Genomic DNA, 20,330 nt, shown 5'->3' with positions numbered 1-20,330 from the left:
ATGAGGATACTAGAATAGCTGTTAACTATGAATAATTTAGTACAGCATCAGATTGCGTGCCACTTAAGAAGGCCTCTGCCTGTGAAGCCTTATATCTTGTTGAAATCCACTCAGTAGTATGGAGGTTACTGCTTGCACTGATATTTTATTGTACTCCTTTCGTTCTATTTTAAGATTTGTCAGTGAATATTTTATGGTGATAAGTAACAAAAATATCTGTGCAAGAGTAGGTATAGTTTGTTTTTGAAAAGCTGAGGTATTGAGCTAGACTTCAGTCTTAAACTGTCTTCTAAATTTATTTTTAATCTTTGACTAGCATAATTGAGTTAGCATTTTCTCCACTCAGATTTATGTAGTTGAGACAATTCACATCCTAGACAGTCCTTTTAGGTGGTACTTCTTTGTGGGGAAGGAGCAAGGCTTAATGAAAGACTTGCTAGCAAGAGTACAAGATTTCAGTGCTTTCTACAAATTGCCCTAGTTGCTCATACATCTGGCTAGAGCAGACTGTGTCTCATATTACAGAGCCTTTTACAGGAGAAAAACTGCAAATACAGCACTCTGAAGCAGTTTTCCAAGTGCAGATAAATTTACTGTATGCCTTTGGGAGACTTGGTCATTGCAACAGAGCGCTGGATGTGTTTTTTAAGAATGCTAAAATGACAGGGTTTTGTCATAATATACTAGATTTTTCACAAAACCACCCCAAAACATCCAGGAAGAGCTTCATGAAGAAAGAAGTTGCTTTGGAAATGTCAAGGGAAGAACATAAAAATATGAACATGCAATAGAAGTAGTAGAGAAAAAGGAGGTTTGGGGGCTTTTTGTGGAGAGAGACCAATGCTATATGATATTTAAGGAAGATCTGTCATGTCTGGAAAGGTTTTTTTCTCTATTTCTGACTGTTGCAATTCTCTATGTCAGCCAGTAGGGTTTTTTTACTATCGGCCTCTTCATTGGGATGCTCTATTACAGCTGTAGTTATATATCTTAACTGGTCTTTAGAATTGTTCTGTAGGACACTTTCAACCTCATTCAGAACGTAGAACTTTTTTTTTCTCTTCCAAATGGGATTTGCTGTAATGTGTGTGATGCTGTTAGAATCTGACAGGGTGAGGTACAGTCATCCCTTGGTGCCTCCTTCAGTGATTGAAGATAAAATAGGCCTTTTATCTTTCTGTGCTCCTTCACAGGGTAGTAAGTAATTTAGGTGTCCATTAAGGGTTGATAGTTAAATGCTAAGATCTTGCTGGATGCATTTAATTTCTCCTTAAAGGCGAGGATCCAGATCGGTCCCTTTGAACAGGCTCTCTTTGAACTGTACATTATGGGGGTGTTTAAGGGTTTTAATAAACTCTCAAGCCTCTTATAGTTCTGCATTTTACTACTGACTGATACTTTGATGGAAATGCAGTTTTGTTTACAGATGGAAAGAACTCATTAAGTTCAGCCCTGATGTAAATTTTTTGAGGCTGTTTATTTTTAAATTGGAAGCCTAAAATTGAACTGAAAATTAGTGGGACTTTCCTTGCTCTGAAGCTTTTAATCTATGTTTTAATTGTCTTGTCTGTGCAAATACTTTTTATGGTGAAATAAACTGTAGTTTACTAAGCAACCATGAAAAGTTGCATTATCAATTTTTCTGATTCAAGTTCCAAGTTTCCTGATATTTGACAGGAAATTCTACTGTGAATGTGTGCACTATGGCTGCAGTAACTATGGCAAGAAAGCAAGAAGTACCTGAAAGACTTTTTTTTTTCTTTTTAATATAACATTTTATTGGTGCTGTGCACAAGAACAAGCTCTCCTCCAAATCTAGAGGTGTGGGAGGAACAGACTATGAAGTTATATTCTGCCTTTTATTTTTATGTTTAAAATAAACTTTCTGCTGTTGTTGTTGAAATGTGCTAGTTGAAGTATTGCAGTTAAAAAAATACTGGAGTGTCATTGTTTTGCTACAGTGTGTCAGCAGAGCCTTATTAAAGCCTTGATATTTATTGTTTCCTATTTAGCTTTTATCAAGTGGTGATTTTATGCAATGGCATCAAGCCACAGTTCTTCACCAGTGCCTCAGTCAAACAGCAGCGATGCTTTCTTTAAAAAAGAAATGGATGCCACGAAACGCTTTCGCCCTGTGCAGTCACTGCCTGATGTGTGTCCCAAGGAACCCACAGGTAATGTTGGTGTGCAGGGAGAGTGAGAATGAAGTTAAATTTGCTAACCTGTTTGCAGTTGTTCAGTCAGTGTTTGTCGTAGTGGGCGTAGTGTACTGAGCCATGGTCATATTTGTCCGAGTGTGCTGTAATTCTGCTTTATACCACCCAGTGTCCCTTTGGAGCAATAGGAGAGACTTCCTTTTTGCAGCTTGTTTTAAGATGGTCCCATTATAGATGGGATGTGATTCCACATTGCAGCTGTAGTCCATACTCCATGCAATAAGGGGGTATAGTCTTTCAGAGCCTGCAGCAGATGTGTCCAGTGTGCTTGGAGTCTGGCTGCATTACTTCTGTGAAACGTCCCAGCCCTTCTGCACTAGGAAGCAAGACACTTGTCTGTAGTACTGTTATAAGTCTCTAGTGCTGTCATAAAACCAGGTTTTGGTCACAGTTCCAGCTGCTGTGGTGCACTAAAGCTTAGTTTATAAAACTGAGTAGGTGGGGTGGGATCTTCAGAGTTATAATATATAATGCTGATGAATTGCAGCTGTCATTCTGATCAAGTTCAGAATATTGAAAATCTGTTTGTGGCTTGAATTTTTTCTCTTCAGTAGAAACTAATGCTGTTGAACTAAATATATTTGAGTGTCAATACACCAGTACTGTGTTCGAAACTTGTGTTGGCTAATGTGATGCAAGTTGAAGTGTTGCCGAAGAATATCATCTGTCTTTTGCATAGATAATGCTAATCCACTATGTAATTGGGAAAACATGGCTTAAGAACCACAGTTTAGCAAAAACTACAGCTTTGTTTCTGACCTTAACAAACTGTCTTGTCTTTTGTGCTGCAGGCGATCCGAGTAACTTATGTGACAGCCCATCTCTAGTTGTGGATCAGCAAAGATGGACTATTTATCATTCCAAAGTCAATCTCCCAGCAGCACTAAATGATCCTAGGTTAGCAAAAAGGGAATCTGATTTCTTTACAAAAACATGGGGAGTGGACTTTGTGGACACTGAAGTCACGCCTTCATTCTACCTCCCACAGATCACCAAGGAACATTTTGCATTATACCAACAGGAAATCACTCCGGTAAGAATGCCCAGGTAGATGCACATAGTGCTAGGGACCAGAAAGATATCCTTCTTCTAATTAGAATGTCCCTGCTATTAGCCCATCATACAACTAGCTGATAATTAATTTGCTTTTTGGTGTTTGTTGGGTCTTCATTAGATGTTTCTTGTTTTATAATCTCAGTATCCATCATGTGGAAAATGCTGTCTGAATTGTCCCGAGCCAATTTCATATTTTTTTTTTTTTTTTTTTTAGTTTCTGTCTCTGAATACTGAGCTCTGCACCAAGGCTTACAGTTCATATTTATTCTTTCTGATTCAGAATCCTTTTTTCCTGTGAGAATTGTTTAATGATTGGGCTCTACAGTGCCAGCATAGCATTCTCAGACTTTTGGGTCAAATGACTACATGCTGCAGCATGTAGGGTTGAAGATACTTTCTTAAGAATCGTCAGTCTAAACATTTAAACATTTATACATGAAGTTCTTAAACTATAAATAGGCCTATTGATGATTTCTTTTGTAACAGGAAGGTTTAAGCTACATCTAAGGACACCAGGACCAGTAGGAGACTTCTACAAACTCTTAAAATACAGGTGTCAGTAAGTATGTAGTATTCTTTTTTTTTTCCTTTTTCACTGAAAGAACATGTAGAAGTCTCCTGCTGTTTTCTGCTTCCTTGGTTTGTAACTTCCTTATTTTTTTACTGGTTCTGAATTAGCTGCAGGAAGTGTTACTTATGTAATTGTAGTTAAAGACTGGAAGTGAATTGTCTATAACTGAACTACAACTGAACTATTGCCACCATTAACTCGCATATTCAGCATTTTAAATGTTTAAGATTTCATCCTTTAAAACTAGCACTTCATTAGTGACTGCTAAATGAAAGAAGATTTTGAAAACAAGGAACTGACCTGCGAGGTAGCTTCTAGCAGAAATCTAGTTAACATTGGTGTTCTTTAGAAACATAATTTCTCACCACTGTGGTCTCTGGTGGTGTATGAAATTTGAAGCTCAGCGTGATGAAACAAGATATGTGGTTTCAGCAAGGTACTCATTAGTAAGATATGGAAGCAATTTCTACTTTGATCCAATTTAATTTAGCAATGAAAAAGCATTCATTGTGTGTTAGTGTGATTTCTGGATTAGACATCAAATAAATGTTTGTATATGTAATTACAGTTGATCTGTGTTTATATATCATTATGTAGAGAAGTTATTACACTTCTTCAATAACTTCTGTGTTCATTTTCTTTCAAATGTAAAGATACAGGAAAAAAACAACCTATCTACTGTAGGTTGAAATTTTTGGTACCTTTTACCTGGACAAACTGTCTGACCTTATAAAAGGAAGAAAATAGTGTTGTGAACTTGTCAGAATTATTTGGCATAATGCAGTTGTATTTCACTGAATGTTCTACTTCAAAGAAAAAACCTTATTTTTTAAAAATGGTTTTTAAGCCTCAGAATAATTCTTTAATATATTTTCTCTTTTACAGAGAGAGAAGGTTCATGAAAGATGCAAGAATATTTGTACTCCTAAAGATACCTTCGACAGGACTCTATTACACACACACGGTACAGTCAAAGCCGTCCTTTAGTCATTAAAAAGTAATGTCTTTTTGTATGAGTATGTTATGTCATCAATAATGAATGTTATGAATGTTATTCATTATTGATTCTATAACGTACTGATCACCCGTTACTTGCTCAAGGGCTTCACGTGCAGTAGTAGCTGGTGATGATTTCATTGTAACAGTAATTGAAAACTCAAACGTGGTTGACTAGAGTTATTCAAGAACATTGCTGATATTTTATAGGTCAGAATGCTTGTGATATCTGCTTTGAAACTTTTTGTTGGCATGTTTGCATTCATGGCAGGTCATTGTGTCCCCAGCAGTGTTTTCTTTAACTGCTTTTTCTTTTAACATCCACTGAAACTGTTGCATCAAATCTGTAGCAGCTGTTGTGTTGGCAGTGAAGAACAGCAGTGCAGAGCCATTCCAGTGCCTCTGCTATGAGGATCACAGGGTGGCTGAGGTGGGAAGTGACATCTCAAGATGGTCTAGTCCAAACCATCTGCTCAAGCAGGGTCACGAGTGGGAGGACAGTGTCCAGTTAGGTTTTGAATTTATCCACAGATGGAGATTGCACAACCCGTCTGAACAACCTGTTTCAGTGTTTGACCACCCTTGTGGTAAAAGGATTTCCTTATGTTCCAATGGAATTTTTCATTTATCAGTTTCTGCCCATTTGCCCTCTGTCCTGTCACTGGGGACCACTGAGAAAAAAATGCTATGTCTTCCTTACACCCTCTCATCAGATCTTTAAACACATTGGTAAGATCTCCCCTGGGCTTTTTCAGCCTAAACAGTCTCAGCTCTCTCAGCCTCTCCTCCTTGTCTCTTAAATTGTCTTTGTGGCTCTTCACAGGATCACTCCAGTATGTCTAGGTCTGTCTTGTACTGGGGAGCTCAGAACTGGGCAGCTGTAGCAAGGCTGAATTTCAAGATTTTATGGCAATAGTTCAGCTAATATGAAACTAGACAAAGGAAGGTGAGAGGCAAAATGAGAAAGAAAAGACGAGCAAAAGGAAAATAAACACTTCAAAGCTTGGAGATAGTTTTTAATATTTAATTTATTTTAATTTACTTTCTCAAAAATGCTAGCATAAAATGGTTCATTTACCAATCCCTGTTTGATAAGGCTTATCTATATCAATGTCTACAGGTAATGCAGCAAGAAGCATTCCGTAGTTTACTTCTGATAAAGTTATTTCAGTTGAATTTCTTCCTCCTTTTCTGTGCAAAAGGAAACCCTTCTGCAGGGTTTTTTTATATGGGTGTTATTTTGGAATAGCTGCTCCTGAATGGCACATACTGCAGAATAAAAGTTCCTTCTTCAGTCTTACCTTAATCCATTTTGAAAGAGTCTGAGTCTTTTGTTTTTAAAAAGAAAATTAGTGTCACCAAATTAACTGGGAGGTCCTTGGTAGCCAGAAAGTTCCTAGTAGAAGCATCATTTGGTTAACTGAAACTCAGAATTTTCTATAACTTCTGCTGTTAGCATTTCCTGTCTTCCTCTTAACTCCAGCCCACAAGACTTGGCCTTTCACTTCCATAAGAATTGATCTGTCAAAGACTGAGGACAGCAGGATGATTCCGAGGGTGTCTTTTGTATTTCAATACAAATAAAGTAAGAAACAAATCAAGTGAAAACCGAAGAGGTGAGAGCAATGTGTGAGATGATGCTGAGCTAGCACTTACCATGTTTGTCAGGGATGAGCAGACCATCCAGCAGAGACATGGGCTTGTTGCTTTTAAATTCCTTAATTTTTTTGTCCTCCAATGTGCCCTCCCTCCATAATGCTCCTAAGTTAATGAGTAAGGAAGGAAAAGGGGATTTTGACTGAATCTCAAGAGTCTGAATTTGCCTTTTCTTCAAGTTCTGCTGATGTATAATAATGCAGCTCTTTCCCCAGCTCAACTCCCTCACCCTCTGCAGTTGTCAGGTCAGCTTGCTTCATGGGAAGTACAGCTGCTGTGCTGCTTGCTCACTGTGCTTGGGACTCTGTCCTGAGCCCTTGGTTGTACTTCTTGCCAGTCTTTGTGCATCCAATCTCCAAGTGCTCTGCCAAAGTGATTATATGGGCAGCTTCAGTCTGGAGCATCAAAACTGGAGTGATGTTTAGAAGGACCTTTTACTGTCCCTTGCTAGTGCATTAATGAATGTGAAGTGCTTTGTATGTCTAACGTTGTCACTGTCAAATCAGCCAAGTGCAAAGCACCTTTGAGTGCTCCGAGCATGAGACCTGAACTACAAAGGACAGAGAGCATTTCAAAGAGTCAGAATATTTCAGGTTGGAAGGGACTTCAGAATGTCTTTACTGCAACCGCCATCTCAAAGCTAGTTCAGCTGTGAGGTCAGGCCAAGCCATTCAGAGCTTTAGCCAGAAAATCTCCAAGGATGGGCAGCCTACTCCAATGCTTGATTGTCCTCATGGGGGAAAAGGTTCTCCTCATGTTCAGTCAGAATGTTTCATTTCAATTTATAACCCTGTTCCCTCTCTGTGAGGAACATGGCATCGTTGTCTTGTTCAAGGGAATTGTATTCTGTTGTTTGCTCATGAATGACTACTTGTGTTCTGTTTAATTTTAGATAAATCCAGAACAGATCTGGAACAAGTACCTAAGGTATGGCTTCTGTGCACTCTAAGCTTTTGTAAGGTTTTCTCGCATGAAGTGTTGAATATATGCATGTGCTCTGTAGCAACTTTGTCCTTGCTGATGACTTGGGTTGATTCTCAAGAGGATCTGCAGTGCTCAGAATTAAAAAAAAAAACAAAGAATGATTTGTTAGACCCATGGTCTTGGTTTTTCACTTAAAGTAGAATACAAATACCACCTTTTTTTTGTCTTGAAATAAGAAAAGGTTAAAACCTCAGAGATGAACAAAATTAGCCAACCTAGGAGAAAAGGGAAACTGAAGAGTTTGGTAGAAGCTTGAATATTGCAATAGTGTACAATTTAGCATTCGTTTTAACTCCTTGAATCCTTGATCAAAACTCTTGCATATATGCATGCAGTATATATGTACTTTCCGGGTTAGGTTGGCCAAAGACACAACTCCAGATTCCATTTTAGTCTGAATAATTTTTTCTAGCACATTAAGAAGTCAGAGTGTTAATGTGGGCAACATCTCTGTGCCAGTTGTGTGGGCTGTGATTTGAATAGCTGTCACTGCATTGCTTAAGGTCCAGGAAACAAGAATGCTTGAGTGTGGTGTGATGCTGTAGTTTATGTTGAACCTTTTGAAATTACGCTCCATAAATACAGGGGAAAGGGTTCTACTGTGTGCCTGGAAGCTCAAGGTTTGTACCAGTTTTGTCAAGTGTAAATGATGTTATCGGAGAGAATTTTAGATCAATAGTTCTCCAAGACATTAATGTTGCATGTTACTGACTCTTCCTGAGCGTGTTTGCTGCATCCTGATAAAGGAGATCAGCCTGAAGCTCTGCTCCATCCTGGCAACACTTGCTGCACCCTGACAGCTGGCTCAGTCTGGTAGAAGCTGTGGCCCCAGAATTGAGCAGATCAGCAGCAGGATGCCCCAGTTAGTGGAGAAGTTTGGCTCAGATTCTTTAGTGGACCCACCTGCACTTTAATGCTGCCTATGTTTGCGCACTCAGGACGCTTAGATCATCTCAGGTGCTTGAACACCCATGCAGTTTTGGAGCTGTGCCTTCCACTTTTAGGAAGATAAGGTTTTGTCAGATCACACAAACTTTTAAAGTGTAAAGTAGATTGGTTGTAAGGTCTGGAATGAATTTGTTTGCCTCGATAAATGAAAATCTGGATTTTGACATCAACAAATAAGGTCTCTGTTAGCTTAATGAGACAGGAGGTGTGTTTAACTGGGGCAGAAAATGTAGGGCTGAGTGAGGCACATTTATTTCTTTTGTTTTTCTATTTCAGATTTTTATGAAACCAGATTTTGCCTTGGAAGATTCCTTAACATTTAATACCGTTTTACCATGGTCTCATTTTAGTACCGCTGGTGGGAAAGGAAATCGTGACGCAGCTTCCTCCAAGTTACTTCAAGAAAAGGTACAACTGCTGCGAGATGTTGTTATCCATTGCAGCTGTTAGGTACTACAAAGAAAGCCCATTGCTGCTGTTGTGTACTGTTTGTTGAGACACCACTCTTGTGGGCTTTGTTCTTCTCTCATTTTACATCAGGCTGCAGATTGTTACTGAAGAAGCATCTTACTGAAAGAGAACTTTTTTCCCCCTGCTAAATAAATCTGTCAAATCTGGAAAAAAGAATCTGTATATGATGTAGTAGCTGGCTAAAACTTGAGGAAGCAGGTATATATTGAGAACTTCAGAGATGTGGAGCAGTTTCTTAGGGAGGAAGAGCATTTCCATGAAAAGGGAAAGCTAGAGGTTGTACACTGTGTAAGACTATTATTTTTCTCACATCTCAGGAAAGTTCCAGATTCAAGGCACTGTGGTTTCTATGCTAAAAGCAATACTAAATCCTATGGGGTTTGTATTTTAGGAGATTCCTCTTACGTTAGTTGTCATGGCATCTGTACTGATCCATTTTTGCATTTCACAAAGGAGAGCATGAAAGCAGAGCTGTTTCTTTCATATTGGAAACAGAAGTCTTTACTTGGTCTTTTTTAATTTTTTTTGTTAGTTATGTAGTCACACTGTAGAAAATCTCATAATGAATCATCTTTATGGTACAAATACCCATAAAATGCTTTTAGAAAATCTGCATAATTGTGGAGTCTGTTTTCTAACTTTAATTTTCCCTTCTGTTTAATCTACCAAAGCTCTTGGGAGCTAGGGGAAAAAAAATTAGTGAGGTATATTAAGAAAAAATAACATGACATCCTCTGGAAAGTGTTTCCAAATTTCCAGAAGTTAGTCTTCCTGCGCTCCTGCCAGGTCAGGAGGAAGAGACAGGCTCTGCTGGAGGCCAACTCATCAAGTTGTCCTCCACACCTAAAGTTGGAGGAATACTTCAGAGTTCCTTGAGACAGCTGCCATCTGAAGATGAAAAAGCAGTGTCTGGCGTATGTTTTAAACTTCCGAAGTGTTCCTGGCAGCAGCAGAATGGAAACTCAAGAAAGACTTTGAGTATAGGAGACCCAGAGCCCTCTCTGATGCAGAGGAGTGAAAATAAGGCTTTGAATAGCCACGAGCCAAGCTGTTTTGGAGAGGTGGTGATACAAATACCTGAATAGCACAAAACTGTTCTGTTGCCTCCAAAGCCACTTGCCTAACAAACAAATTATTACACTGCTTCATATTACTGAAATGAGCCCAAATTTTTTGTTTTACTTTTTAAAGACTCTGAACTGCATGAGGTTTACACTTACCACATGTAAATATGCACCCTGCTGCCATAATTGTCCTTAGCTCCAGGCACTGTGTTTCAACAGGATTTTGAAAACAGTGCCTTAAGCACACCTCCTTAGGCTGTTAGTGCTTTTGAGCTGCTGCTGATCTACTTGAACAATTTCCCCATGATGTTTTTCCCTTCCTTACTTCCTTCCATGTGTTGCCCCACATTGGGACTGTAAGCTCTCTGAGGCAGGTACTATCATTTTGTTCTGGTTTTTCTACCTCATTTAGCGTAGTGAAAGGACCTGGGGCATCTGGTTGATACAATCACATAAATAAATGTTTGCAATAGCCCCTTCTCTGATCCCTGTGTCACAGCCTGTCTCCGTTTTTCCTGTGGCTACGTGTGTCACAGGTGGTTGGTGGAGGATGCTTTTGATTAAACATATGCACAAAAAAAGATGAGTTTGCATATTGTATAAATCCCTACTGTATCCGTAGAAAATGCGTGAAAATAACTGTTAACAAGGAAACATTGTCCAGCTGATTTCCTTTCCATCTCTGGATGGGGCTTTTGAAATTCAGTGTGAGGTTTGAATGCTTGGCATCTCTTAGAAACCAGGTCATCTGAGTATTAGCATTCAGACAAGCATCCTAATGCCTCAGTCCTTTGAGTTTGCATATTCAGCATCAGCCAGAACACAGAACTTTTACAGGTCAAATAATCGGGACAAGCCGGTGATCTGGTAACTGTTCAACACAGAGAATTGGAATTTCAGGTTCTGAACATGTAGGTATAGTGTGTCCCTGGGAATCTCACAGTGCCAGCACACAGGAAATATGCTTGGTACTAACTCCTACTGGTCGGCAAAAAAGCAACCGGAGCCAAAGGTATCCTGGAGATTGTTCTACACAGAAGGTACTACAGCTCTTTAAATAAGCAGAGCCATTCCAATGACACGCCATCAAGTATAGTCAGCTACACCTTTAGCAGCTTCAGTGACACAAATTAGACGTAAAATATTTGTGTGTGTATACTGTTGTTGGTTGCAAGCCAGTATCCAGAGCAGTCTCCTGGTTATTGTCCATATTCTAACAGAGCCAGTGTGCAACCACGTGTTATAAAAGTTTGGGTATTTTAGAGTTATTTGCTTTTCTAACTTTGTTATTTTCAAGCAGGAGAAGCATCAAATCAGCCTTCCCAAAGTGATTTTCTTTACAAAGAAATTATTGAACCAAAATGGATAGTTGTTTGCTTGCTAATATGACAAAGAGGTTTAGTTTTTATTAGCAAAATTTCTTCATGATGCAATAAGACAAATACCCTGAAAGTGTATTTGCATGGTGATAAAGCTTCCAAGTCATAACAATAGTGTTCATTTTTCCTCTTCCCTCCTCTTTCTAGCTGAGCCATTACCTGGACATCGTGGAAGTCAATATTGCTCATCAGATTTCTCTGCGCTCAGAAGCGTTTTTCCATGCAATGACCTCTCAGCATGAGTTGCAGGACTACCTCAGGAAAACCTCCCAGGCTGTAAAATTGCTTAGAGAGAAAATCTCTAAAATTGATAAAGTAATGTGTGAAGGATCACTTCGAGTTCTCAGACTGTCACTCACCAGAAATAACTGTATAAAAGCATACAATAAACTGAAGTTAATGGCTACTGTACACCAAACACAGCCCACGGTACAGTTGCTGCTATCCACTTCTGAGTTTGTTGGAGCTTTGGACTTAATAGCAACAACACAGGAGGTGTTACAGCAAGAGCTTCAAGGTATTCACAGCTTCCGGTAGGTAACCATCCTGGAAATGAATAAAATGCAAGTAGAGCTGGAATGTGTTGAGCACGTTATGTGGGCTGAAGGGGTTTGTTCTACCTTTGTTCATTCATTCTTGGAGGACATAGTACAAAATGTAAGTGTGGCATAAGCAGTGTGACTAATGCCTGATGATTTTTTTTTTTAAAGTGGAGTGAACTTTTAACATCTAAATGCTTTTTACTGCATTCTTGTTTACAGAAGTTTTAGGGGTGCAAAGATGAGAGAAGAGCTCTGGCTGGACTCTTATCTTGCATGGCTTGTAGCCCGCAGCTGAGAGGTTGTTTTCCATGTGGGGGTCTGCAATCCTCATGGATGTAGCACTCCAGAGATGGGGTCTTTGATACACAGATGTGCTCCAGGCCTGCATCTTTAGTGACTGATCTGGGCTTGTGGTGTTAAGGGAATATGCACAGACCATGTGTCAGGTAGGTCAGCCCCAGCCTGGGCTTGTGCTGGAAGGAGCTTTGCAAGCAAAAGCTGGTGCAAAACTGTCAAGCAACGGCTCAAAATGTGGTGAGGTTGACAGCTGGTCAGATGGGATGTGTTCAGCCATGTCTGCTCTTGTGGCCAGGAGTGTTTCCTCTTGCTCCATTCAACTGAGGAAATCCACTTCTGTGAGCTGCTCAAGTTGCAAAGGGAAGAAACAGTGAGGAGCCCAGGCTGCTGTTGCTGCTGCTTTTTTACCCATATTTGCTACAGTAATGGGAATGTGATGGATTCTGTTAATAGTGGATACTTAGAGCTCCTCTGGGAGATGCCACTGCACTGGGCAAGGTCCTCTCTCATATGCAAGAGTATTAATACAGTAGAATTCTTTTAGCTGATGTAAAATAATCTATCACAACCATCACAGTTTAGAAGTATTGCATGCAAAGCTGCTAGTGTGGTGTGGTGCTGGCAGAAGTAGTGTGTGGTTAAATCAGCTCAAGGCTTGTGTCAGTCAGCTGAGGAGCTGTATGCTTAGTTTTTTTAAATTTATACTGGGTGAGGGGGTGGTTTGTGTTGAGGTTATGTGGTTCCTGCAGCCTGGTGGTCCTCAGCTTGCATAATAAAAGCATGGTTGTTGCTCAATGACTGTAACAGGAATATTGAGAAGTTTTTATGGTTACGGCTCTTGTCCATCTGTTCTGTCAAGCTCCTCTTCTAACACCCTTCCAGCGGGTTTGGAAAACTAAAATTTTATGTAGAAAAGATCTTGGGAAAAGTAGTTACAAATTAAAAAAAAAGGGAAAAAATTATTTAAAGAGTGAATAAACTGTTGGGGCGAAAGTTGCTGGAAGCTGTTAGTGCTTTTCCAAAAAACCTAGAAACAGACCATCTAAAAAGTGTAGATTGTCCCTCTTCAGACATCTCAGCACAGCTTCTGTCCCCTTTAGGGTTCCTGCTCTCAACCACTTGATTATGGTGCATAGACTGTGACTCAGTCCCATTTGTTTTGATCTTGATGATAGTCAATGTACTTCTACAACCCTGTGACAACATCAGTCAGAATTAGTTGTGTTTTGCAGTTGAGTAACCTGTGTGCTCTGTCAGCAGAGAGCGCAATTCTGTTGTCACTGTGGTTGATATACATGACATCCCAAAAATGTGCCATGATTTTAAAATTACCCTCAGACGTGGAACATATTTGCAGGTAGATATTCATCTTGTCTGTAAGGAATAATTTCTATGAATCAAGCTTAGCTGTTTTTCTTTTTTGGTAGAGTTACAAATAATGATGTGAGTGGGAAATGTCCCCACTGCTTTGGATAGTGAAGACTCGGAAAGGTGAGTTAAGGGCAGCCTAAGTCCATTGCCCTACCAGACATGCAAGTGCAGTTGAGAAGTTCCCAGCACAATTCCCAAATCTCATAGTGGGCTGTCTATATATGTATATAGCTTGTGTGGAAAAATAATTTGCAATGGAAAGATGGAGATCTTGATAAAACTTCTGAGTAGAATGTTGTGTTTCAAAAAACAAGTAAAATTTTAAAAAATCTCAGTTGATGGCAAGAACACATACTTCAGCTTTTCCCAAGAAATACCGAAGGGATCTTCTTGCTTTATTCTGAGCAAGAATGCTGCAGTTGTCAAGTGAGTTAAATACCTGGTTTGTTTTAAGAAGAGATGAACTTCTAAATCAGTATCTCATTTTTAAAGAATAATTATTGTCTTTTTTTGTAAATAATTTGTATCTGATTAAAAAAAACCCAAACAACTTGTTGCTTTAGTGTTGTTATGGCAGCTTGTAGAATTTGCTTTTGAACAGACAGGTTTAAATTGAGTCATGTCTTTTAATATAAAGCAGTAAGAAAACTACTCAGATCATCCATAGACAATAATTTTTCTCTTGTCATACTATATGCAGAAAAAAATGTGGTTTGCCTCTAGTTGTAGTAAAAAATGAAAGAAACTTAATGGTTCTGTGAAGTAATAAATTGGTGTCTTTAATCTAGGTTAATATCCCTAATTATATATGTGTCAGTTGTAACTGCTTGCTACTACTCTGGGATACAATTAAAGTTTTAGAGCTCCAACCTTTTCAAGTTTATCTTTTTAATTTTACAAAAAAACCCCAAAACTAATGTGTTAACTAAATTTCAAATCTGTACTGCCACTTTCTGCATTGTTTTCACAGTCCTTGTTAGGGTGATGGAGATACAGTGGTTTTATTTTTTTTGCACAGGTATGCTGGCAAACCACACTTTTATACTTTTTTGCGCAGTAAAACCCAGGTACATGAAAAGTAGTTCTCATTTGTGTATTTTAAAAGAAGTTTTGCCCTGCACTCATAGTTTTACATCACAGAGTTGTCGTATTCAGTACTCATTGAAGGGATCTGATGTGTGACTGGGACCTGTTAAGAGATAATTGCCAAGGTGTTTTGCTGGATTGTGACTTAAGGTTTGACTTGTTTCTGCATGTTTCAGGCTGGGGGCATTTTTGTTGCTGTTAGGGACTGGAATATCATGGGCAAAGGGGTGAGAGCAAGGGCTGGGAACTCTAGTTGGATGTTTCCATACCTGGGGTTGGAGAGGGCAGGTTATGTTGTGTTTCAGTGCAGTTAAGCACAGTTACAGAAATAATGTACCAAAGAGCATCTTCGTGCTTTCCCAAGAGCCTTTGTGCTGTGGGTATTAGTCCTACAGTAAGTTTTGCGACTCCAGTCATTGTGTTACAAATAATAATCGTTAGGGGGTTTTGCTGTTGTGTTTGTTTTGAAATGTCCATGATGCAACTGGCTTGGATTTTCTAGAGGCTATTTTTGCTTAAATTGAATATTGGAAATATATTGACTTTGTCCATTCGGATGAATCATCGAATAACAATTTCAAAAGCAGGCACATCCCTGATCATCTTGAAATATAAAAAACCAATAAATTAGTCTGCTCAACTCCAGATCCAGCAAGATTCATTGACTTCAGCTCAGTACTGGCCATGTGGGTTTCTGCAGGGAGGAGATACCAGGGAGTCATGAGCTACATGATCTAATGGTCCAGCTACACCAGCACTGAATTAAAGCCATGTTCATCCTCCTTATTTTGTATCCAGGTTTTTTATCTAAAATATCACAGTTTCTGCTAATTCTTACTGGCAAAGTGTCTTGTTTGTTTGTTTTTGTTTTAAAAAAAAAAAGGCAGTCTGATTTTTACAGATATTTGTTCCCAGCTCTCAGGGGAAGTTGAAAAGCCTGGAGTGTTTGACATCTCTGAAGTTCCCACTTTTAGTTTTACTTTGCTAGAAATTTCTCTAGCTGCACAACTTTTAAAGAGTGCAGCTAGATATTTCTGGTTGATATTTCTGATGTGAGAAATTCCCTTGTGGTTCTGTATGAAACCAGTCTGCAAAATATGGTTTAAAATCTCCAATACACGGAAAACCGTTTTTTATTTAGAGTAGCATAAAAATTGAAAATTTAAAAACTCTTCTGTGTTCTCTGAAAGCCATCCTGCCATGTAATGCTATTACTGCATCTCAGTCATGTGAATTTAATGTGTAACCACATCAAAAACTCAGATGTTTGAATTAGAAGAACTTACGGACTGATGAGCTGAGGAACTCAACAAGCAAAAGAAGTATTTGTTCTTTTCAACACCTTTATACTGACAAGCACTGAGTATTCTTAGTTTTGGTTCACTTCATTAGGCAGAGAGGTACTTCACACCTTCCAAAAAAAAAAGCAAAAAAAAAGCCCTACTTCCAAATTTTATCCTCCATCAATATTCAAGTCCATATGTTTTGGTGCAAGGTGACAGTGTCTCTGAAAAATGCATGGTTTCAGCTGCTCTGATGAGTGTAAGATTGGAACCTCCCATTAAGCCGGTGTTGATTGCATGGAAATTACCTGCTGGGTGGTTATTTTCTTCAGCTGTGAACTAATGATTCATTTTCAGGTTGATTATTTAGCTCATATCTCAATGGCTGTTTTTCTTAGGCATCTTGGCTCACAGCTTTGTGAACTGGAAAAGCTGATAGATAAAATGATGATTGCAGAGTTTTCAACTTATGCTCGCAATGATTTAAATAGACCCCTAGAAGATGATTGCCAGATTCTAGAAGAGGTATGTCTGTTATTGAAATAAACTGTCTGATGAATATGTTTGCATCCTTAACATACTTAATTAGCACCAACTAATTCACTCAGGTCCCTAGTAGCAACACTATAATTTTAGACTATTTCTCTTCTCATCCAAACCTTCCCCCGCCCCTTTATTTTTGTGCTTGATAAAATTAAATAATTCTGATTAAACTCAGAACTCTCATCCAGCCCCACTTTAGTTTTTCAAAAATAATCAGTTCACTTTTCTCTGTTATATGTATACTGAGTTCACTTTATGAACCTCAGCATGTGAGTGGAAAAGAACATGGACTCTCATTGACTTGGCTGTAAAATTTCAGTTTTGCAATGAAAGCTGATATTTGCGTGTTGTTCTCATTCTGTCTCCCTATGCTTTTATGGGTGCTTATATCAAGCATATGGCTGCCCTGAATACATGCTTCATTCGCAGTATATATATATATATATTTATATGTATTCCTCATTCCTCTGAAGATGATAAACATTTGAAGATTTAACTGTTGTGATTGCTCTCTAGCCTGGAAAAGATTTTTCTGGATTTTGCCTGTACTGTTCTTCAGTAATTACTAGACCCTAAGAACTGTTCAGTCTTGTTTCATAAAATGTAGTGATTGACAATAGCAGTGAAATACTCCCATTTTGGCCCTATAGTTTCTTCCCCCCTCTGTGCTGCAGTGTGCCAGCCTCTCACTTGGGCTGTATTTAGTGTCAGTCTTGCTCAAGGTAAGGAAACTCACTCGTCATTAGAAATATCCATGTTTTTTTTAAGCCCTAATGAATGAGCCCAACTAAGGAACAGGCAGGAAAGGGAGTGGAAGAAAGGAACTCAGCTGATATTGCCACAGGGAACTTTGTGAAAGTAAAGCATGCAATTAGGCTTGAGGTACTGGACTCATCTAGATGCTGTTCACTGTGTGTTTGATACATGAACTTTCTCACTGCTGTGCAATTTCTTTAAATTGTTTCTTGTCTTCACTTTGATATTTTTCATGTATTTTTTTTATTTTCTTTTTTCTTGATAGGAAAGACTCGTATCTCTGGTCTTTGGACTTTTAAAACAAAGGAAGCTAAATTTTTATGAAATATATGGAGATGAAATGATTAATACTGCAAAGAACATAATTAAACAGGTAAGCCAAACATTTCTGATGTATCTGACAAGTCTCAACCCCTTACAAAGTATTTTTTTTAGTTGTTAAGAACAACTCTGATGTAATTTTTTTGGTGGCTGATGGTCTCTCATTTAGAGCAGCTGAGCTTGCAGACACTAAGGGCTTCCTGAAGCACAGAGATCTGTTTGCAGAAAAGACTTTTTGAAAGGTGTAGATAGCATAACCACACCCCAGTTTTCTCAGTATAATTACAGTTGTTCTCAACTTTCCTTTCTCTCAACACATGGCTCTCCTGAGTAGTATAGTTGTGTTATAACACTATGTTTCATTAAAAAAAACAAACAACAAAAAAAACCACACCAAAAAGCCTTACCCTCATTCCTCTGAAAAGCAAACTCCCCAAGTTCTTGGTTTAAACAAATAAAAGAGAATCAAAGAACTTGCCAGTTGAAAGAATTGAATTCCCAGGAAATGCTACAGAAAACATTGCTTGCCTTAATGTTAACAGAGACCTAGCATAGGTACATGATTAAAAAGCTGGATAACATCCTTGCCTTTTTCTGAGAGAGCAGGGTGAAGTAATGAAGAAAACCAGCTAAAACCAACAACTGAACAAAGTTCAGATTACATCTTTTGGGGAAAATGCATGGGCTAGTTTGGGTAGTGACATGATGGCTTTTGTTTGCAAACAAAACCAGACTGAACTTTGAGTGTGTGTTTGGTACTTTTAATTTTACTCATCTTGTTTGTTTGCACACGCATGTGAGAATATTGTGTAAGAGGTGGGTATTTTCCCTAAAGATGCATAGTTATTTCGAGAGTTATGGTCTGATGTGCTGTGAGCTCCCTCTGACTTGTAGCTGGGAGATAAGTGCTGGGTTTGCCATCTCCTGTCCTCATAGTATATAGTCTGCTCTTCACAGCTGCATTGTGAACTGGGTTGGGAACCTAGTTTTAAAAAGTTTGGATTTATTTTTTTATTTGAAGGTTTTTGTTTTAAGCCAGAATTGGCTCTCCCAATCCCCTTCACATTGCGGTTGTTCTGCTGGGAATATTTGTCTTTATGTTGAATTTTTTTGGATGTCACCTCTGCTTAAAAATAGGCAAAATTTAATCAACTTCGACTGTAAATTTCTGTTGAATAAGGAAAATAAGACAGGATTGGAGTATTTCTGTGTGGTCTGTGCAACACTTTTGTGTTGTGGCCCATTGTCTCAACTCTTAGGGATACTTTTCCTTAATGAAGGAAACTGTTTCCTTCCCACACCTCAAATGTGCTTCCTCTTCAAATGCATTGCTGGGCTGTTTTGGTTAGTGCTTTTTAGAAGCTGTTTATGGCCAGGCAGGTGAAAGGGCAGAGGTTTGTAAGCACTGAACAGACAGTTCACACACAGTTCAAGGACAAAGTATGTTCTTGAAGAACAACACACCTGTTGTTCTACAGGTGTGCTGACCACCATTACTCAAAACACAGGTAAAATCCCTGTAGTTTGAGATGGCAGCCCTCAGTCACCACTGGGATTGCACATATTTGTTAAAGGCAAGATGAGTTCACGTGCTACTGACTGATTTGTTCAGATTATTGATTGGCATTTGGGAGAAAACTCCGTTTTTGGTCTGAATGGAGTTGATTTGTACCTTGGGCTTACAAGTAGTGTGAAAACAGATCAGTGAAATGGCTGTAAAACAATAGATGTGTTTGGAATGAAAACGGATTGTTCTGGAGACCTGAAGAAACTGGCCAGTTTTGTGTGTACCAGGTGCTTTTGGGGGTTTCTTTTGGGCTTTTTTTCATTTGTTTGTAGAGAAACAAGTTGTTAAAGTGATAAAAATGTGTCTTTATTTTGTTATTTTACTTTACCTTATTTAACTTGAGGATTGTTGTGTATGTTATAAAACTCAGCAGCGGTTAGAAAGATGCTAAGATCTTTTTTTGTTTTGTTTTTTCCCCCTTAAAATTTGACAGTGTGTGGTTAATACGGTATCGCAGATAGAAGAAATAGATACAGAAGTGGTTGTTAAGTAAGTATGCAGCCAGATTTTTTTTTTTTTTGGTGGTGGGTGGGGATAGGATGTTTTTTAGCATAGATAAATTTACTGTTCTAATTTTTGCTTAAATTTCTCTATAATTAAGGATTATCCTTCTCTTTCATCTTAAACCTCTGCTTCTGTCTGCCTCTGTGTGGATACTGTGTTCTCCTTCTCATTCAGATTCTAATGTTACCTTAAATTTAACTTCAAAATAAATAATAAAATTCTGTGAATCTCATTACATGGAGCATATATCTCTTAAATATATATCCACTTGAAAGCATTCCCTATTGTCATAATCTGGGATTTTATATTAAGATGCGTCAGTAGTTTCAGTTCCTCCTGTGTGATTGAGAACAGGAACTATCCAGAAATGAGACCAGACAACTTCAGTCTTAGAGATGGTCTGTCAGGAACCTCACAAAGCCCAGTAAAGGCAAATGCCATGGCAGAGATGGAGTCAGGCTCCTCTCAGAGGTGTGCAGGGGAAGGACAAGGGGCAATGGGTGCAAGACAAAAGATGAGAAAGGCCAGAAAAATCTGTTCCCTATAAGGATGGTCTAACACTGGAATAGGGGCCCAGAGAAATGTGTTCTGGGGCATGGTCAGGCTTTTACTGGGCAGGGCCCAGAGCAACACAGTCTAGTTGGACCTGCCTTGAGCAGGGCTTGGCCAAAGGGGCTCCAGAGGCCCCGGGCTCCAGAGGCCCCGGGCTCCAGAGGCCC

General features: G+C 38.9%; 1 protein-coding gene across 3 annotated transcripts in view; it reads left to right on the top strand.

Annotated features, from left to right (window-relative positions):
- The window catches only part of VPS54 (VPS54, GARP complex subunit), a 47,214-nt gene that overhangs the window by 7,309 nt on the left and 19,575 nt on the right, over positions 1–20,330 (top strand). For 2 of the 3 annotated variants that reach the window (XM_027694962.1, XM_027694963.1), the window contains exons 3-11: positions 2,013–2,174; positions 3,008–3,249; positions 4,729–4,807; positions 7,388–7,422; positions 8,704–8,835; positions 11,489–11,874; positions 16,319–16,445; positions 17,485–17,592; positions 19,541–19,596. In XM_027694962.1, coding sequence (XP_027550763.1) covers positions 2,039–2,174; positions 3,008–3,249; positions 4,729–4,807; positions 7,388–7,422; positions 8,704–8,835; positions 11,489–11,874; positions 16,319–16,445; positions 17,485–17,592; positions 19,541–19,596 — 1,301 coding nt within the window. In that variant the 5' untranslated portion in view covers positions 2,013–2,038. The remainder of the gene's footprint in view (positions 1–2,012; positions 2,175–3,007; positions 3,250–4,728; positions 4,808–7,387; positions 7,423–8,703; positions 8,836–11,488; positions 11,875–16,318; positions 16,446–17,484; positions 17,593–19,540; positions 19,597–20,330) is intronic. The other variant, XM_027694964.1, reaches the window with a different exon arrangement.

This window comes from Neopelma chrysocephalum, unplaced genomic scaffold (assembly GCF_003984885.1).
Source record: "Neopelma chrysocephalum unplaced genomic scaffold, ASM398488v2 Primary Assembly neopelma1_99, whole genome shotgun sequence".
In the NCBI taxonomy this organism is placed as follows: domain Eukaryota; kingdom Metazoa; phylum Chordata; class Aves; order Passeriformes; family Pipridae; genus Neopelma; species Neopelma chrysocephalum.
Note: the sequence above shows the minus strand (reverse complement) of the source record. Positions and strands in the feature narration are given on the sequence as shown.